The 21,821-nt window shown below is 41.6% G+C and overlaps 1 protein-coding gene across 2 annotated transcripts; it reads left to right on the top strand.

Moving 5' to 3' along the window:
• The first annotated feature begins 12,818 nt into the window (after nt 1-12,818).
• Nucleotides 12,819-17,234, top strand: dio2 (iodothyronine deiodinase 2). Of its 2 annotated transcripts, XM_037796366.1 has the most exons (3): nt 12,820-13,352; nt 13,398-13,500; nt 16,510-17,234. In XM_037796366.1, exons 1-3 carry the CDS (start codon nt 13,219-13,221, stop codon nt 17,092-17,094), a joined length of 822 nt encoding a protein of 273 aa, XP_037652294.1. In that variant the 5' UTR covers nt 12,820-13,218; the 3' UTR covers nt 17,095-17,234. The 2 variants fall into 2 exon arrangements, with proteins under 2 accessions (XP_037652293.1, XP_037652294.1); XM_037796365.1 differs by having other exon boundaries at nt 12,819-13,500.
• The last annotated feature ends 4,587 nt before the right edge of the window (nt 17,235-21,821 follow it).

Raw genomic sequence — 21,821 nt, 5'->3', positions numbered from 1 at the left:
GCTGGTTGCTGAACAATATGGATTTATATGGAAGTTTTTATTGGACTTTATTAGTTGTAATCCACAGAAGACAATCCACAAATGTGAGGCCATGATTTCCAAATATTTAACTATCCACAAACATGTATTTGTGTTGCGTAAAGTCACATCCACAAAAAACAAAGGGCGATTTGCAAATACGCATAACTTACTCTGTAAATACCTATTTTATTATGGTTTACGTGTTAAGTGATATATGACTGAGATTTGTATTATTGTTACCTCCGCCAAGGCCATAGGAAGGAGGTTATGTTTGGCGTTGGTTTGTCCGTTAGCAGGATTACTCCAAAAATCCGTGATGGATTTGAATGAAATATTTTGGAGGGGTGGGGTGTGGCACAATGAGCAATCCATTCGATTTTGGTGGCGATCCGGATCATAATGAGGATTAAGGAATCTTTTTAAGGATTCAAATCAGCCAGAACATTAAGACCTCTGGGTATAACACATGCGCAGTGATGACTAGTTGGTGACGCATGACCCCGCCTCTTTCCTTCAGAGAGAGAGAGAGACAGAGAGAGAGCTGGGTGAAATTACAGTTGGGTTAGACCAAAGCACACTTGGTGATTGTTGGAAAGAGTAACGACGATGGTTTCGGTGAGTTTTATTTTGTTTCTGTCCAGTTTCAATGAAGTTTTTTACGCTGCTCCGCTATGTACAGCTGATCTCAACATAAACACAAATACACGTGGATGATGACGCAAGCTGAACGGAGAGGGGGTGGAGGGGCAATCGCACTCGGGCACCTTGGCGGAGGCTGTCAGCCTCTGAGCAGCTTCAACAGTTGGGGGTTTGGATTCAACACCTTGCTCAAGGTCAGGGGCACCTTGACAAAGTTGAGGGAGGGGAGAGTGTCACATTCATTCTACACTTCATGGTTTCTCAGTTACTCAGCAGGGATTTGTTTTTTATTGTCATTTATAGGTATCTGTACAATCAGGACTCTATTTCTGTAAACATTTTTATTTTTAGTCATTATTATTTTGTTTTTATTTCTACATTCTATTTCAAAGTCCCTTCCCCTCTACCAGGGTAACCACCTGGCTCAAGGCTGGCAACAAAAAGGGAGGCCACACAGATATATCAATATCAAGTAATTTATTTAACTCAAATTAACATACATATCAACTAACTGGTGGAGTGTGTAAGTAGGAGAGAGATCAGTCATGTTAGTAGTGTGTGCATGAGTGAAAATATGGTGTAATGGGTGTTGGCTGGTGTGACAAACCAAACAAAGAAAGAATGGTGAGGTAGATGCAGCAGGCCCAGCTGAGAGAGAGTGAGACTGTCAGAAGCAATCCTTTTATGGCTTCTCGGCAGCCAAGCCCAGATGGGCAGGTACAACAGACGACCTTCCCAGCTACACCAACCAGCTACTCCCTAGATCTGCAAAGGCTGCAGCAAAGCACTCAGTCAGTAGAGTAAGAGAGAGAGGTCGTCACACCCCTCCCTTAAGATGGGGATCCTCACTAGGATGCCCACAAGTCAGTCACAACTACCAAGTAACCCCAATACTACAAAACAATCAATATAATTAAGTACCTTAATCTAATAGACACTGGCATACTAAAGTTAACTTGTGAGTGTCCATACAACCTGCAAGCTGTCTCATTTCTTAACCATCAAGGTCACCCCTTCAGCAACCTTGGTACCTAGGAAGCATTTTAAGAGAGAAGAAAACCAGAATGGACAGATAGAGAAATTGCAGGGAGGAAAAACATGTTAACTTAAACAGTAGTAGCTCAGGACATGGCATCAGCCGCTGTACTATCAGCTCCCTTTACATGACGTATGTCTAAATGAAATGGCTGCAAGAAAAGACACCAGTGCATCAGCCGTTGATTTGGGTTTTGGAGTGAGTGTCTGTGTACACCACTAAAGGTCACTAGAGGTCAGTACATGGTCGAAATGTATCATCCGGCTTCTTTACAAGCAAGCATGGGGAGGACCAATTAGATGCACACGGTTCAGCAATGTTATTTTCCAAAATATATCTGACCTCTCCTTCTAAATGCTTGTCTGGAGACATAAGATAATATCGTTGTCTGACTGGCTGGGATTTTCCCACATCAATGTCATGTTCAATAACATGAGTACGAGATGGAGTATCTGCAAACAGGCAGGGATAACCTTTAATTAGACTCACCAACTCTGTTCTGAAAACAATTTTGGTGGAGAAACAGCCTACTGAATCATTTTTATCTTTTTTTTTTTTTCTTTGTGGGCATAAAAGTAGTCTATAAATATATTGATTTTAAAAATATGCAATCGGGGTATCTTATCCTATCACCTGTCAAAAACGTTCATATTTGACAATTCTGCAAAACCCTGCATTACGTTGAATGACTATGGTTTTTCTCTCACTTTCAACAATATCTTCACACGGCAGCTACATTATGGTTAAGGTTAGGTAAAGATTGGAGTAACAGTCGATAAAATGCAGATCTGTGATAGGACACAAGCTCTGGTCTCCTGCATGAAAGTCAGTGGTGTAAATATCGACGCTGCAACCAGTGCGGCGCACCGGGGCCCAGAAGCTGTCAGGGTCCCCAAAAATCACCGTCCTACACCGTGTCCACACTGAATCTTTTTAATTAAACAGAAAACACACGTTTAATATTGTAATATTTACTGGAAATGACATACAATATTGCCAACAGCAGTAGGAAACGTCCAGCTCTCTGGGGATTTCCCTCCAGCCAGCTGCCACCTTGTTTAGGTGTTTGTAGTGAAATGAGGAGGTATGGAGAAAACTCCTCATTTCAACTTCACCAATCAGCCGCTCCTGGTCCATTGAGGTGATTTCAAGGTGAGCGACAGGAATAATAAATAGAAACAGCTGGGCGTCTGACAAAAGTTTAGCTCAAAACAACGTGCCATGTCATGCTGCGTCGCTCACGGCCGAGACATTCCAATGAAAAAGGACATGGTTCTTAAGAAGTGTTGTTTTTGACTTTGTGGAGCACAAGACCTGTTGGATGAACTTCTAATGGGCGAGTACTGGTTTATCTTTGTTATTATGGAGTGGGATCAGGGATTTCAATCTATAGCACATATGTTGGGAAATGCGCACCTGCTGTAGTCTATCTGTGTATCATGTATCTGTATCTAACATTTGTCCACTGAGTCCAGGGCAGGCTGTTAAATTAGCGTTGATATATTTGGCGCTCCAGCTGCTGTCCGTGGTGCTGATCTAAGGCTGGTGTGCAGGATGGGAGTTGCATGGTGAGCCTCTCCATGGAGGCATAGCAATTGTCAAGTGTGCGCTCGTGTTTGGGGGTAAGGGCCAAAGAAAAAACTTTGCACTGGGGCCAATCACAATAATGTTCCCCCTTCTGATGCAAGTTAAACATGCTACACGTCCATCCACAACCCGTCCTCCACAACCTTACTATCTTCCCCGCTAAATAAAGGACACCCAACGTCTGTCACATGCATCCGGTGACTTCCGACAACAAAGGGAGGAGGACCCAAACGCAGACAGACAGCAAGAGTTCACTGATTCATTGATAATGTGTGGCTCACTAGCATCGGTATAAAGTCCAAAGGAAATCAAACTTTTTTTTTTTTTTTTTGTACATTTCAAAGTTACATTGTTTCACTTTGACGAATATAAACGTATCTGGGTATGTTGGAGGTATCCCAGGCAAGTGACAGCTCCTATCCATTTTTGTATTTTAACAATGCTGAAAAATCTCTGACAGCCAAACCACCAACAGGTCGATATGCAGCCAGACAAACAGCTGACCTTACGTGAATGAACTCTTTCAATCCAACCCAGCTCTTTCGTAACATTACATAAGGTTATGCCAACTGCACAGACTTTCTCATTGTTACATATTTGCCCAGCCGAGGGTTGGTAATAGAGTCCAGCACACTGTGTCACATTTATTGATCCCTCCTCTCCCAAGCACGATCTACCATATACACACTCCCGTCTTTCCACAGTGGATCCTGTCGGGCACTCCATGGACAAAACACCACAATTACACTGCAGTGATTTGCTATTCAAAAAATGGCCCTGCAATATTCATATTTAATTCATTCAAATTGCATATATTGCTAATATGTATTGTTAAAATTGTATTCCAACTTTTCTTGTTGGGTTGGATTTACCACTGCACCTGCATTCTAATTCATAGGTACATGTTTTTACAACCTCAAAAATTGCAGTAGAGTTGAACCAACACATTTCTGTGTTCAAGGATAACCTCATCTAACATTGCATAATCTCACTCTGTCAACAAATCCTGCATGTTGCCTCTGGCCCTTGTGAAGGAAGACCAGTCAGTTTTTAGCCCACTTGGATATGTGCAGGAATCAATGAATGATAATGAAATTAAAATATTGAAGTGCTATTTATTGCAGAAACTTAAATATTGTTTCCTAGATCTTGCTGAGAAAACCGCTCTGTAATCACTGACATTTAGAGAGGAGTGAAATGAACATGACAATCAAGATTACATTAGTACTACCTCTGCGTGAGGTGTTTTGGTGCTGCTTACTGGCCAACAGGAGAAAACCAGTTGCTCTGATAAGCATGTCCAGCTGTTTGCTGCTGTAGTTAGCTAATTAATGCTGATTAAACTTTACTGAATAACAGCTCAGAATTAAATCTTTTTTTAGTTAAGGCTCCACACATGTGGCATCAGGTTTGTGTTTCTCAATATTAAGACCATATTTTAAACAAACCCATGGCTTCATGTCACAGACATTTTTTCACAATATCCGACCTTGCGGCGCCCAATGTAAAATTCAGTTAAGATGATGGCACACCGTGCCAATGTCTGTTTTTAGACTGATACGGCCTGTTTACTGAGTACACATCTGGCATTGGTATGGAGGCTTGTGCTGTGGAACATTTCAGTTAATCCATTCACAGAATATATGGTATACTAAAAAGTTGAGCCATATCTGGAAAGGAAAAAGATGGCACAGAGTAAAATGATTTTCATCTTTGATATGGGGTAAATTAAAAAACAACAAAAAAAACATGCTATAGCCAGGATTTTTTTTATCGCCGTGTACACAATTATAACCGAAAAAAGTGTTGTTTTTTTAAAATTTTCTTCTAAAGGGTTGGTTTAGTGTAGCCCGTGGAATTTAATGCCACACAGGACACAGTTACTTCGGGGTTCTAGTTGTTTTATTGTTGACCAGTAGTGCCTAAAACAAACCATCCTGTTGAAAATACTGACAGATAACTTACTTTACATATTTGTACGGTAATATTTAACCAGACGTCTGTATTTACTTACTGCTTTGTAGCGTCAGCCTGAGAGCATTAAAGTAAATTACCTGGACAGGATGTGATCAGATTGGCTATTAATTCCTTTTGCTTTCTTGGCGACGTGTTTCTCCCAGGGGGAGCTCAAGTCTCTCTGCTGGACTCCGATTATCTTGGAGCAGATCTTAACGATACTATTGAGACTGTTTCTGTCTTTCACAGACAACCCATTAAACCAGCAAATAAAGGAAAATGTTAAAAGACTTTCGATAAATCCTTAAGATAGAGTTACAGACTTTAAAGGAGTTAAGCTTCCGCAGCAGGTGTATTCTTTGTTGTCCACGCTTGACAATCGACTCTGTGTTCACTTTGAAAATAAAAACAAATGAGTGCTACTCTGCAGGTGGCGGCGGCGGCTGATGTCTCAATTAAGAAGACGACGAAGACGAGCTCAAAGACTCGGTCAAGAACATATGAGTAAGGCTTGGACAGACAGAACAACAGATATCGGACATGGAGGACGTCAATGCTCGGATGGAGAAAGGCATGGAGAAGTGCGACAAGAGATTGGAAACACTGTGGGCACATGTGGAGGACCTCAAAAACCAAAGTCGAAATAATAATAATGTCAGAATGGTAGGACGGAAAGTTGGCGAGGAGGAGACAAAAGGGCAAAGTGATTCAGTGTTTGGAGAGGATTCTCTCTCCAGGACTTGGTCTTACTGGCAACAAATTTAAAATCAAACGCGCCCATCATTCTCTCGCCCCTATATGCCTAACCCAAATGAGCCACCCAGGACCATAATAATGCGCTTCCTACCCTCATTGGTTCGAGAGAAGGTGCTATTGTTGGCTAAGGAGAAACGTGGAATCGAATGAGAGGACGTTAGTTACGTACTGTAACTCCAGATTCTATGAGTATAGGCGCGGCCCTCTAGGGCTATCGCTGTTGGGGTTTATCTCATGTGCAGCATTGAAATAACTTTAATCAACGCCCACCTGTGCGTGGGCCTCACCTCGGTCTCACCTTAGGTATAAATTGAGTTAAGACCGGACAATTGGCTTCCAGAATCAACAGCTATTTCTTCAGCTATTTAAGGAGCCAGTGAGGCCCAGATCTTTGAGAGCTGTGAATGTACTCATAGAATCTGCGTTACAGTACGTAACTAACGTTCCATTTCATATAGGCTCTGTCCTCTAAAGCTATCGCTATTGGGTTAAGGGTGGAGCAGGATTTACCTGTAGTCCATGCCTCACTGAGTCCAAACAAACACACCCACTGCAAGAGGTATAATAAATGTCCCAAACCAGCCATGCGTACTGGTGCATCACCTGAGCCATGGTGGCAGGCAGGAGGAAGAGACAAAACATTCAGTACAGAGTGAGTCATGCAGAAACGGGAGACATCACGCAGATAGAAACGCATGAAGATCATTATGCTGCAGTGAAAATGTCTTCCACTGTCATTCCTCTGTGCAAAGCCGATGCAATCCCTCTGGTGGAGTGTGTTCTGATGCTCTCTAGGAGATCCACGGCAGAGGAGAGATACACCTGTTAGACAGCTAGTGTGACAGGTGCTGTGCAGACAGAGGAAGCCCCCGAGATTGTTCCCTGTAATGCACAAACAGGCGCTGGGAACGATGTATGGCAGCCATGTGCATAACATAGCAGGACAGGGCCCCCACAGGACAGAGGAGATGAGACGTGGCTTCCTACTCAGATCTGTGTGGAGGAGAAAAGAACCCATCCAAAGTTATCACTCTCGATCTGAAGGAGTTAGTGATGGTTATCGGCGTAAGTGCTGGGTTAGGCCACAAATAGCCAAACTGCCATCTCCTTGGATCCTGAGACATGAGGGAGCCACAGAAAGAGCAGATAGATCAATAACTCATATATTCAATTCCATTTATTCTTTATATAGCGTCAAATCATAACAGAAGTTATTTTGAGACGCTTTTTATATAGAGCAGGTCTAGACCGTACTCTATAGCTTAGAGACCGACCAAGAGATCCCGCAAGAGCATTGCATTGTTATGCGCTGTAGCCAGGAAAAACTCCCCGTTTAGCGGGTAGAAACCTTGAGCAGAACCAGGCTCTGGGTGGGCGACCATCTGCCGCGACCGGTTGGGTTTTGAGAGAGAGAGAGAGAAAGAGAGAGAGGGAAGGGGTGGGAGAGAGAGAGAGAGGTAGAGAGAGAGGGGGAGAGATGCACAGCAACCACATTAATAGCACAGCATCAGTAAGAACTAATACAAATAGGACTAATAACAAAAAGTGGATGTAAAAGAGTGATAATAATAATAGAAATATAACTACTACTAATAATAATAAAAAGGCTGATAATAATGATGGTAGCAGTGGGTGTCAAGCTTGCAGCAGACGCGGCGGCAGATGCAACCCCGATCCAGGTGTAACCTCGATCCATGGATACCTGAGAGAGATATATATACTGTATATATACTGTATATAGATTGTATATATCTATATATATATATGTCAGAGCCAAAAGCAAAACCGTTTTGACTGACAGCAACTTGAGTGGAACCTGATCCAGAGGTTTGAATGGGCATTAATCAGCGCACCAAGAAGCGTGACAACGGTCTGTGACAACGGTCTGTGACAGCGGTCTGTGACAGCGGTCTGTGACAGCCTGTGATAGCGGTCTGTGCCTCCGTTTGCCTCTCACAAAATGTTTCATCAGAGGATGATTGAACAGACCTGTCACTGCAGCCCTCATGACAGGATGAAACAGCAGCAACATCATATTTAACAGTGCTGAAAGCCAAATTCCTGTCCACCAGAGGTTGAAGGAATGAAAACAGTGTGAGGCAGAGGACACACAGTGGGCTCTAGGGACTTTCCTACACACCAACACTAAAACTCTGTCCACTTGGCTGTGTGGATACTCTAGTAAGTGCAGCCCTCGTGCTTTGAATAGTACGTACAATATCCTGAGAGAGACACAACAGCTATAAGTAGCAATACAATAGGACTAATAACAATCAGTAGCGGTGGATATAATAGAGTGATATAGAAATATCAGTAATAATAGTGTCGCACAGCAGAAGTATTGATTTTACTTTCCTATATTTATATTTGCTTTGTTTTATGGTGAATAATTTTATATTCTTTTTCTGCATAGTTTTGAGTTTTTATGTTTTTACTTCTGCTTGACTATCGTTTTGATGAAGCTGATCACCTGCACCTGTGTAGCGCTCGGTTGACAGACATACAGTCAACCAATTAGACAGGAGCGTTGGGCAACAGGTGACCAATCAGCAGCCAAGGGAGGGACTACTACTCACGGCTGGCCCGCTGGGAAAAAATGGCTCCAACCCCAAGGTCGGAGGCGTCCGCCTTGTTCGAGCAAAAACAAAAGCTGGATGCTCCTATAGAAGGAGAAGGGATTAGAACTACTATTCTGTTCATGAAAACGGAAAAGTCTGGACGATCCCGGTCAAATATTATAAGAAATATGTCAACCTCCTGGCTCCATTTTACATGATATGTATTTGGATTTGAAACAGGCTCACTAGCTGATAAAATTGATAATGCTTTAATTAAAGTTTGCCAATACCTGCCAAGTATTTTTTGAAAGTGCCTGACCTTTTCCAAGCAGTTTCCAATGACGGCTTCTCGGATGGTTGTGTAAAACAAATCATCTGATAGGGTCAAGTTAGATTGCAAGATTTTGACAAAGAAAATTGTAGGAAAATTAAAGAAAAAGGAGGATTAACTTTTTAGAAAGATATCATACAAACCTTTGTATGAGAATACATTAACCTGAGCAGAGAATGAAGTCTCTCTCCCTCTGTGTTTGTTGTAATCAGAGCTCCTCCGTGCTTTGTTGACATAGCCTTGCCGGCCGCGCGTGCCTTTCAGTGCTCTCATACGGTTACAGCTGATGTCGTTGCGGAACCGTAGCACCCACCCTCCAGTTCCCCACTCTGATAAACACTGTTAGCTCTGTTGCCTTTGTTTTCACTGTTAGCAGTGTTAGCACTGTTAGCTGTGAACCGCTGGCTCAGCCATCGCCATCTTGAGAGCCGTGCAGAGGCAATAGAAATGCTCTCAATCTTGTATTTAGCACCTTCAACGTTGTGAATTCAAACGAAAACACTTGCTTAGGTTCAGGCAACAACACCACTTAGTTAGGTTTAGGAAAAAAAACATCATGGTTTGGCTTAAAATGACAATGTTTGTAAAGTGAAAGTGAAACTTTAAATAACATGTTGTTTGGTTCACACAGTCTCCTGGATGAAAGCCCTGTGTTTGTTGGATCCATCCATAACCCCATCCATTTTTTTTTTGCTCTTTAAACTATGTCACTCCCAACCACTTTCTCTGAGCATTTAATATTGACACGGATGGGTTTACATTGTATATCCTTGAAAGCCTGGTCTCACTAAAGGGTACCTTGTGTGTCTCTATCACAAAGCGGGGCAGCTGTAGCTCCGTGGGTAAAGTGGTCATCCTTTCACCACAAGGTTAGCGGTTCAATCCCCGGCTCCTACTCTCTGCATGTCAAAGTTTCCTTGAGCAAGACGCTGAACCCCAAGTTACTCCCCGGGTGTTTCACAGCAGCACACTGCTCCTAAGGATGGGTTGAATGCAGAGGTCAAATTTGATGTATGCGCCTGCACTTGCATGACAAAGCTAATACAGTTTGCACTTTTTTAAAGGTATTTTGACGCCCTGGGAATGAGAATGTGCCAGAACTTCCAGAATAAGTTATCTACAATCTTACAGCGCAGTTGCACAAGGGAGGGTTCAGTTCAAGGCCAGTATGGACATGAAGAATGAACTCTCTCTCTCGCTCTGGCGTTGTGTTGAAGTCTGTTTCTCCTTACCTTAACCTGAACTCAGTCTTAGCTCTATAACCTCAACCAGTCCTCTCTGTGATCCCTGACACACCTAAATTAAGCCCTAACCCAAAACCACAAAGGGCAGCGCTATACGGTAAACAGTATTTTAATGAGAAACAGACCTCGACACGTAATACAGAAAAAAAAGAAAGACTATTGTTTTGAGAAAACGCTATAATTAAAGTTAATAGAAGAAAACAAACATGTCAACAAGTCAAGTTTCATCTATTAGCGGCACATACATTCAGCACAGCACATAACCACTTCCAGATGCTGATAAGCATGAATGTTTATAAAAGCACGCCCACGCTTGACGCACGCATCCTTGTGCACATGATGATAGAGCACGCCATACTGTGCAAACAACATAATGACCCACCCATCGAACATTGCTTTCCAGCACTACCCATAGTCAAATACTCCTCGGGAGCATTTTTATGGAATTGAGTCAGCTTGGGGCAAATAACTAATGGAATGGATTAAACAAGTATCTAATGGTGGAGAGCAAAAGGAGTTTATCTTCACTCCTTTACAGTCAGTAACCAGGATAAGAGATATAAATAATCAGGTGTCTGCTGTGAAATATTTTGTTTTAAATATTAAATAAGCAGACTGTTATACAACATGAAAAGGAGTAACATCACTGGATTTTATTTGGAGATACTGATGCAACATTCGAGACAAAAACTGGGAAATGATAATCCCACAACATGCTGAAGAAATGTTCATTCTATATTCTTATACATACCCACCAGGACACCAGGTAAGTTAGAAAAATGTCTTTTACTCAGAAGGAGGATGTTATTCACAGGTGATCAGTCCAAAAAGCAAAATAATACCGGCAAGGAGTGAGCTGAGGTCCTAAAGCCAGCAGATGAAGCAAAGGGTCCAAATACAAAACAGTTAACACTAGGAAGACGTGTAGCCGATGTACACATGGGGATGGACAAAGACAATCTGGCAGGGGACCCAAGGAGGGTGAAAAGAGGAGGTGTCCTGCGTAAAATCTGGTTTGCAATCGCTGAAATTGAGCCTATAGCAACGCACGACTGCAGCACCAGTTACACTGTGCATGTGTTATACGCTATAGCTCAAGATCATGTCGCAACCTCTTTCAAAAAGCCTTCAGAGTAACAGGGAAAACCAGCGAGTATATGATGAGGGCAGATGGCAAACTATCTACTAAAAGGCTGTGGTTAAACGGTAACTTCTCAATTTTTCAACCTGGACCCCATTTTTCCATGTTTTTGTGTCTTAGTGACTAACAGGGACAATGATGATTGAAATTGGTCCAGTATTGAGGGAGAGCGCTGTAAGCAGTGAGCAGCGTCAATGTAGCGATACATCCACTAACAGTTCTTGTTGTTGCCGCCGACAGGCTCAGATTGTTATTAGAAGTGTGTGAGAACATGATGGAAAAGAAGCCTACAGAGAAATAAAAACTCTTCTTTACCTTCCACTTGATCCGCTCTGTTTGTTATTGTGTCCAAGTGTCGTTGTGAAATCTGAACGTCTGTATACTCTGGCTCAAATAAATACAGGCGGCCATCAAATTCAAAGAGCTCATCCACATTGTGAATGAAATCATCTAAATATTCAGCTATGATATTGAAAATCTTTTAGTTAACACTAAGCTATGCTTTCTGTACTCCAACACAATAAACTCTCACATTTCCAACGTGGATGTGTTCCACTTTTCCACCGTTGTCTTCCAGCAACACGTCACCTCGTCAGATTTCATAACGACACTTCTCCTTGAGCGATACTCTTTCCATAATATCAGACACTTATAATAACAATCAGAGTCTGTCATGGCAAAAAGCAGCACTGTTGGTGGACGTAGATGACGGTACCAGCTTGCCCCAATTAGATTCCATTGGAGCCTGTGAGCAGCTGCCGTCTGCAGCACTCCCCATCAATACTGGACTAGTTTCAGAAATTATTGTCCCCATAAGACACAAAAACATGGTAAGATCGGGTCCAGGTAGTCTACAAAAGTTACCCTTTAAGGTCTTTTGTTAAATACTGAAAAAAGTGAACACATTCTGTGACTTTTTCGATATTTAACCATGAACACAATCTTTGTCTAATCCTACATGTAACCAAGAGCTTTAGGTTTCTTAAACGTGCCCATTGCGTTATACATTTCTTTTGTTTTGTATTTTAAGAAGACAAAAAATGTTGTTGATGTTTTGCAGATAGGTGTAGGTAACATTTTGTTATTTAAAGGGACTGTTTGTAACTTCTTACACATATAAATCATTGAGGGTCGGTGTCCTATGCGCGCTCACGTGTGGCTACGCTGTTCAGACTCAGACTCCAACACAAACTACACGGAAGCACCAAAACCGCAAAGTTATATCTAGTGAAGCCCGTCTTCTGACTTTCGTTGACTTAACGGCCACAGGTGTCGCTGTTAACAAGCAATTTCTGATTCTTACAAACAGTCCCTCTAAGGCATGAAGATATGATATATTTATATATCAATTTCTTTTTATTCCCTTTAAAACAACGTATATTTATTATGATGGCAAAAACATAATCCACAAGAATTAAAAAAAAAAGTAGCATGGTAAAGGTATTCGTATGATTTTTTTGACAGGGTCAGTAAAATTACAAATGCCACACACAAAAGAAGAAGAAGAAAAAGAAAAGGCGGACCTACAGCTGCGTTCAGCCACACTGTGCACAGTCCTGAGGGAGGAGAGGAGAGAGAGAGGGCGACAGGGTATCCACCACATCATGACGTCACAGTCCTCCTACAAAGATAAGCCGTGAGGCTTGAAGTTCATCTGTCTCATAGTAAAATGTTGGTGCTTTTAGGAAGAGTGCTCGAGCTCCAGCCGCCTCGCGTTGAGCTCACTCCGCTTGAACACACCAGACCGCTCTGCCAGATCCATCTGGTCCACCTCCCTCATTCTCTGCACCGAGTGTGGAGCAGTCCAAGGGGCAGAGCCGACACTATGAGAGGAGCAGACAGGACAGAGAGCTCCGCTACAGCGCTGCGCTGCGCGTAATGACGGCCAGTCTGGAATAGTTCTACAGCCTGTGAGCGCTCCATTTAGAAAAACTGCAGAAAGAACAAACATGGGAATGGCGAGTGAGGATCTGCTCGTGACACTCCAGATACTACCTGGTTTCTTCTCCAACTGTCTGTTCATGGCTCTGTACGACTCTGTGGTGCTGGTGAAGCGCGTAGTGTCGCTGCTCAGCAGCTCCGGGTCCGGGTCCTCCGGGTCCGGGTCCTCCGGGTCCGGGTCCTCCGGGTCCGGGTCCTCCGGGTCCGGGTCCGGACAGTGGACCCGCATGCTCACCTCGGCCGGGCTGCGCTCCATCTGGAACAGCTTCCTCCTGGACGCATACAAACAGGTACATATGCACCCGGGTGTTCAGGTAATGGGGGGGGATAACAATGTTAATGTCATTGTCATCATCAATGCACTGAACTCTAAACAACTGCACAAAGTTTCAACTTTACATGTCAGTCCCCACCTGTTAGTTCACGGCGCAGTATTAGTTAGTGCATGTATATGTTCAGCAGTAGGATGACGTCTTGTCTGGTTTAAGTGCAGCCGAATTCACCACTTTATTCTCATTTCCATATTTTTCTGTCTCTGCTGTCAGACAACTGAACGAGTATGAATAGGGCTCATAGAAAAATTGAATTGAATAGTTATGCAGAGTTCTCAGTGTGCTGACTTCTAGGGTAAAGTAGCCTACAGAACCTTTGTCTTGTTCATCTATGGCAGGGGTCAGCAACCTCTACTATCAAAAGAGACATTTTAGGCAAAAAAAAAAAAAAAAAATCTGTCTGTACGAGAATAAAGTCATAACTTTACGAGAAAAAAAGTCGTAATGTTACGAGAATAAAGTCATAACTTTATGAGAAAAAAGTCGTAATGTAACGAGAATAAAGTTATAATATTACAAGAAAAAAGTCGTAATGTTACGAGAATAAAGTGAAAAAATTCATAATATTAAGAGAATAAAGTCATAACTTAACGAGAAAAAAAAGTCTTAATATTACGAGAATAAAGTCATAACTTAACGTGAAAAAAGTCGTAAAATAACGAGAATAAAGTCATAACTTTACAAAAAAAGAAGTCTTAATATTACGAGGATAAAGTCATAATATTACGAGAAAAAAGTCTTAATATAACGAGAATAAAGTCATAATATTAAGAGAAAAAGTTGTAATGTTATGAGAAAAAAGTCATAACTTTACGAGAAAAAAAGTCGTAATGTAACAAGAATAAAGTCGCAACTTTACGAGAAAAAAGTCATAATATAACGAGAATAAAGTCATAACGTAACGAGGAAAAAATTGTAATATAACGAGAATAAAGTCATAACTTTACGAGAAAAAAAGTCGTAATGTTACGAGAATAAAGTCATAACGTGACGTGAAAAAATTCTTAATATTACGAGAATAAAGTCATAACTTTACGAGAAAAAAAGAAAATAACACGTAAAATTACTACTTTATAATATTATGACTTTATTCTCATAATATTACAACTTTTTTCTCGTAAACCTTTGACTTTATTAGCGTAATATTACGACTTTTTTTCTCGTAAACCTTTGACTTTATTTTCATAATATTCCGACTTTTTTCTCGTAAACCTTTGACTTTATTTTCATAATATTACGATTTTTTCTCGTAAACCTATGACTTTATTTTCATAATATTACGACTTTTTTCTCGTAAACCTTTGACTTTATTAGCGTAATATTACGACTTTTTTTCTCGTAAACCTTTGACTTTATTTTCATAATATTACGACTTTTTTCTTGTAAACCTCTGACTTTATTCTTGAAATCTCAGATTTTTTTAATTCTCTGTCATACCGTCGTACCATAGACCTACAACAATGATAAATAAAAATTAAAATGTAAACAAAAAACAGTTATTCATTTCCTTGTTTAAAACTCCACAGGGAGCCACTGGAGAGGGGCTAAAGAGCCGCAGGTTGCAAACCCCTGGTTTAGTGTCATCAATGTTTGATTAGTCTCAGTGGAAGTAGGTCGGCATTTCCCAAATTTGCAACTTTCTTTGATTAATCAAAGTTGGCACTCACTTTTAACAAGAATTACAGACAAGTCTGTGGGGATTATTGATTTCTCAGTGACACATCAGGTGTTCCTGATTAGACCTCCATTTAGGGCTGTGTCTGATGCAGAGCCTGTGCTGAATCTGTCTCATTTGATTGCACCTGTTCGGGCAGAACTACTTAAAAACCTTGATGATTCTAATAAGTTCATGGAGTTTGGTGACCTCGTCTAAGTCCCAGCCTAAAGAAGGCACATTCACACGTGCACGAATGCAGGCGAGCACCTGATGAGGCAATTTTCAAACTTCAAGTTCACCAAAGTTGAACTCCACCCGAATGCAAATTTGTTTTTTCACAACCTTTGCTCGCACAGAATGGGGGTGAACGGGAGACGGATGTTAATTTTGCACGTGTGACCGTGCCTTAATGCTGCAGTCAGTCAGGCAACGTCAGTAGAATAGGAAGAAACAGAGAAAAAACCCGTTATTCCCACTTTAGAGTTTGCAGGCATCATTCCAAGGTGGTGAGCCCCACTGCTGCGTCGTATCCACAGCAGATAAACTTCTCTTATTTTGTTGTGCTGTGTATTTGTAGCGGTCCATTACCAAGTGAGATACAAACAATGACGTTTTGAATTAGCTGAATCTATTGTGTTAGTGTTAATATTCTAACTCCATTCTGTAGATGCACCATGATCCTGCTCACTCAGAAATATTAACATATAATCTACAATATTATTATGTTCCATCAGTGCAAAATCACATTATGAGTGACAGATAATTATTCATTGATCCTACGTGTCTGAGGTTCATACCGATTTTTACTATTTAAACTGAGATTACACATACAACAAACTACCAGCTGTCTCAGTCACAACGTTATAAAAATGAAAGACCATGTAGAGGTTTTATACTGAGGTGAAATGTTCACTTGTTTTGAATGACTAACAGCGCATAAAAGCAGTAAATTTAGATAGTCCTTCCTAATATCTGACATACAGTAAAGCTTTAACACTTAATGCTTTGATATGGACTGAATGAATGAGGAAATGAAGCAGCATGTCTGGCTCTGTGAGAGGGAGGAGACGGAGAGAAACTCAGGGTTTGGCAAAAAAGAAAACCTGCCAGTGAGCAGGTTAGGTTCACAGAGACAGTTACCATGGTAACTGACCCAGAGTTTAAATTAGCTCTCTTTCTGGAACTGAAAAGTTTCCCTCATCTCAGCGTTAACTAACTCTGAGTGTTCACCCCTCCCGCTTTGTGAAACAGAGCTCTGGGATGTGTGCACTGTGTAAGTAAACATGTATCCCCATTTTTTATCTCCTCAGGTTAAACTTGGCTTCGAGGCACCCAACTCCAAAGTGGTGAAGGTGCCTGATGGCCCTCGAAGGAGCAGCAGTCTCAGTAACATGACTACACCCGGTGCCTTGATCGGAACTGGAGATGAGTGCCACCTTCTGGATTTTGAGTCATCAGACCGCCCTCTGGTGGTCAACTTTGGCTCAGCCACCTGACCCCCTTTCATCAGCCACCTGCCAGCTTTCCGGCAGTTGGTGGAGGACTTCAGTGACGTAGCTGATTTCCTGTTAGTGTACATTGACGAGGCTCACCCGTCCGACGGCTGGGTGGCCCCTCCTATGGGCTCTTGCTCTTTCGACGTGCGGAAACACCAGAGCCTGGAGGAGAGGTTAGGAGCAGCACGCAAACTCATTGAGCAATTTTCCCTGCCACCGCAGTGCCAGCTGGTGGCAGACTGCATGGACAACAATGCCAATGTAGCTTACGGTGTGTCCAATGAACGGGTGTGTATAGTACAACAGAGAAAGATTGCCTATCTGGGTGGTAAGGGGCCTTTTTTTTACAATCTGAAGGACGTGCAGCAGTGGCTGGAACAGAGCTATGGTAAACGGTAGGAGTAATCAAAGACGAGTACAGAGGAGGACATGTCCTATGTTTTTTATAAGTCAAAATCAAAAGTTCCCAGTTTGTATATGTTTTATAACAGGGGTCAGCAACCTTTACTATCAAAAGAACCATTTTAGGCAAAAAAAAATCTGTCTGGAGCCGCAAAACGTTTGAGCATTGTGATGAAGGTAACACAGTTTATAGTCTAAGTATAGACTATATAAGTCTAATGCAGTGAGGGCCAAAGTGCAAATGTACTACGGAGTATTAGGGTAACATTGAGGGAAAAAAATCTGAGATTTCCAGAATAAAGTCATAATAATACGAGAATAAAGTCAGAAGTTTATGAGAAAAAAAGTCGTAATATTACGAGAATAAAGTCATAACTTTACGGGAAAAAAAGAAAATAACACGTCAAATTACTGCTTTATATTATCATGACTTTATTCTCATAATACTACGACTCAATGTGGCCCTAATACTCCGTCGTTCCGTCGTACCATAGACCTACAACAATGATAAATAGAATTGAAAATGTAAACAAAAAAACAGTTATTCATTTCCACAAATTTCTTTTTAAATCCACAGGGAGCCACTGGAGAGGGGCTAAAGAGACGCATGTGGCTCCGTAGCCGCGAGTTGCAGACCCCTGTTTTATAAAGTAAAACGGTTTTAATTATTTTGTGGAGATTTAAATAATTTCATTTTTTCACTATGGTCATAGTATATATAAACACTATATGTTTTTATGCCCGCGTCAACAGCTTGAATACGCACAATGTTTATCTACCCTCCTTTCTCTTTAGATGAATGCTCATTCGTACAGTACACATATCGACCATTGTTCTCCATCTGACAGCTCTCTATATTTTTTTTCCTTTCCTTAAAATGTCTTCACCCCCATTGGAAGTGTTGGTGTTTACACTGTTGAATCAAAGTGGATTTAATGTGGCTCATCGACAATGATCAACAGAAAAAGACCCTTTTGTGTAATCTAAGGGTGCTTTCAGCAGCCATAGTCCGTTTGTCCAAATCAGAGTGAAATTGCTTCTTTTTTCTATTTAGTCTCGTTCGGTTTCACAGTGCACAAATTATAGCGGGCCAAATGAAAAAGTTAATTGCTGAGGGATGTGTATGAAGGAGCGAATTTACCTTTTTCATCTTGAAAACTGCCACCTCTTCATATATTGCTGTCAAAGTGTTTCCACTGTGATCTACACTGTGAGCACGGATCCCTTCTCCTCCAGTTTATCTCCAATGACTTTAGAAACGTCACTATTTTTGTGGACTTTATTTATCGTATTCTGTTTGTTCTCTTCGGCCCAGATGTCAAGCACACATCAGTCGTTCCTCTCTCGCCCGTGTTAACCTGTCCTTTACCTGTGTACATCTCAGCAAATGCCCACACAAGGCAGCCTGCGTTTTGGTTCGCTTGGAAATGATCCGAGACCTCCTCTCAAAAGCGATCTCGGATCGGTTGTTTTGGTCCGCACCGGAGTACGATTACTGGATTCACAACCGCCCAAACGAACCGCACCAGAGTTTGATAGAAGCAAACTAAATGCTGGCTTGCGGAAATGTCCTAAGTAGGAAGTATTTACCCCCTCCAAGTCAGTGTCTTGCTGGAAAGAAAATCTTCTCCCAAGTGGCCAGTTTCTCGCAGACAGCATCAGCTTTTCTTCCGGGATTCTCTGTGTTTTTGGTGCCTTCATTTCACCGTCTACCCTCACTACTAGCCTGTTGAAAAGAAGCCAACACTACAGCATGATGCTGCTACCACCACCAAGCTTCACGGTGGGAATGGTATTTTTTATGATGATGATGTGCAGTGTTTGGCTTACACCAGACATGGTGTTTAGTCTAATGGTCTATGGTTTCATCAGACCATAGAACCTTCTTCCAACTGAGATCAGAGTTTCCCACGTGCCTTCTGGCAGCCCAGATGTCATGTGAGTATAGGGGCAGCCCTAACCTCCCTCACAACTCCTCTGGAACGCTTCCACCGCTTCCAAGGCGACCTGCTTTAGGAAGATTCACAGCTGTGCCGTACTCTTTCCATTTCCAGTGAGCCAGAGAGGGCTTAGCCCCCCCCAAAATACTAAACAACATTTTGACTTTGGTGGAGTGTTGAAAATCAGCATTTCTAATGTTGCGATGAATATAAATATAATATAATATAATATAAAGAAAGTAGATAAAATCTAATGTTCCGTCATTGGTCATTTTAAATGTGGTGCGGCTCTGTACTGGTCAGTGGCTGACTTTATCTTCTGTCAATAACGCGTGTGAAACATGATCGATGTGGACATGTGCAGTGTGTTTTTTATGTGTCATGGTTCACGGGCTGCTTTTTTTATGCCTATATATGCACAAGCATTGTGCGTGGCTCTGGTGTCAGATCAGTGATTCTCAACAACCAGTGCAGTGTTACTGGCTACTGGACTTCACCTCCTGACACATTCAGTTCAGCAGCCTCTCTCTCATCATTTCTGCTAATTAAAGCTGAGTATCCCCTCTTTCCATCAGCACGCAGTGAAGACTGCCCTTTCCAATGGCACGCCTTTGTGACGCACTTTTGTGACGCACTTTTCTCCTTTGTAAGTCAAGATTGAACGGATGTAGCAATCGCCCTCCCACAATGATATTTCCACCCAATGACAGGTAGAAACAGGCCCAAATTATCTCATGAAGTGGTGAGTTATTAGTCATTGTCATATTTGGTATTAGAGGCGGTGAGCTTGTAATCCCCCCCCCCCTTCCTGAAGCTGTCCATGGTTCTGGCAGTTTGTTTAATGACAGATGTATCACCACCTGCTCTGACCACCTGACCACAGCTATAGGCCTATGAGCTATATGTTGTTGTCTGTATGTAGTCTATGCTACGTAGGATTCTTCTTCTATCCTCTGTCCTCATGGTGTAGCCACGATACTGACTCACCAAAAGTTGGTCCTACAATCAATTGAAACCTCTTGACTCGCACAGGTGAGCTCAAGGATTTAGGTTTGTTCTATTAAAAGGGGTGAAAATGTTGCTCGCACAAAATGTATTTTGTATTTTTAATTAATTTAGATCCTTTTATAGAGATCTGTTTTCACTTTGACACAAAATAATCGGTGTCAAAAAGCCACATTAAAGCCACTTTGCTGTACTTTTTGCCCTGGGTCTTGCCCTGATTTGTTGTTTTGGGCTGTATATAGCCTGAAAGTTATACCTGCAGACACTGCTCAGGGCTGACAAAGGTCCTTTTACCTCTCCATGCGGCATGCAATGAGGCATTTACAAATGTTCCAAAAAAAAAAGACCTATGGTCCAAAACTCACTTGGGGATGATTTGACCTGATCCAGAAGGGAGTTGACAGACCTTAATAGAGAGAGAACACCAGCATGTTCTTCACCAACTGACGAGCAGCAATACATGTGCTAAGAATCAATGTGAAGTTATGCTGTGGAAACTAATGTAAAAAATAAGTTAATGATTCTGTAGGCCGAAGGTTTTTGGCATCATTGGGCAGAAATTCCATAATAACCTTTCAGCATATTGTAATTCAAGTGTTCTTAGACTTTGGCCAATCACAGATCATTTCAGAGAGAGCGTTCCTATTGGCTGTGCTCCGGCTGGTGGGCGGTGCTTGATATTTCCCCAACTGATCTCAATAAGGCTGCGGGTTCACAAACTTTCTCATTTTACAGCTAAACAGTACACTACAAGATGTTTCTGAAAACATTTGAGGAGAGAAATAGGTATTACAGTAACAGAATATTGATTTATATTTGATCAGCGCTGCCTAGTTTGACCGTTTGATTGGAGTTCGCGAGTGATTAGACTGCAGCTGGACGGCAGACTCCAGCTCGGCTCTGATTGGTTGTTTTTCTCTGGTCTGTAAAATCTTGCAGATGCCATTAGGAGCACCGGAGGACACAGAGGAACATGATTTCTTTCAGATTACCTGTCTCTTGCACTACTGTCAGGATATAGTGACCGTTTTATAAAAATAACTGTACTGGGAACATCATTTTTGACGAGGTTAAAGGAACTGAATGGACGTGTGAAGACTGCTGCTTGCTATGTTTTATAAAGAAGGTTCAATAGATTTTGATTTTCACTTTCAAATGTGTTTCATGCCTTAAAACTAAACATTTTAATGTAGACGTCAGCTCAGGTTCAAATCGTACGATTCTGATGACATGAAACCAATAAATATCCTCAAATACTAAAATCTTCTCAACATGCCAGAAAATGTCCGTAGGTTTGTGTGGTTGAGATGGGTATCATCATCATCCTCATCATCATGCTGAAGTGATTTGCATGCATTTAAGCTCCATAGGACACACAGGTGGTTTGTTCTGGTTGCAGCGACGAAGGTGTGCTAATGAAGACCTTTGATGAAAGAGTCCCTGACTCGGTCTCTGGTTGGATAGTGAACTGCACCTGGTCAATATTACACAGAACCATTGCATCTGTTTTTAATCGTCAATCTTCTTAAAATACTTATGTCTCAATAAATGATATAGACCACTCTGTTTTTCCATGTCATCTACTGCACTGTTTCAGCACTGCTTTGTGCAATGTTTTATTTTTCTAACATGTCAAAGAAGAGAAATAAAGGAGAATGTTTGCTACTTAATTTGCTTTGCATGTTGTATTTATGTCCCAAAGGAATCTTGGATGTAAAGAAAAGAAAAGGGACAGGCTTACCAAACATATTTTTAAAGAATAAAACATGACAAATTCCC

The sequence above is a fragment of the Sebastes umbrosus genome, chromosome 16, assembly GCF_015220745.1.
Source record: "Sebastes umbrosus isolate fSebUmb1 chromosome 16, fSebUmb1.pri, whole genome shotgun sequence".
In the NCBI taxonomy this organism is placed as follows: domain Eukaryota; kingdom Metazoa; phylum Chordata; class Actinopteri; order Perciformes; family Sebastidae; genus Sebastes; species Sebastes umbrosus.
Note: the sequence above shows the minus strand (reverse complement) of the source record. Positions and strands in the feature narration are given on the sequence as shown.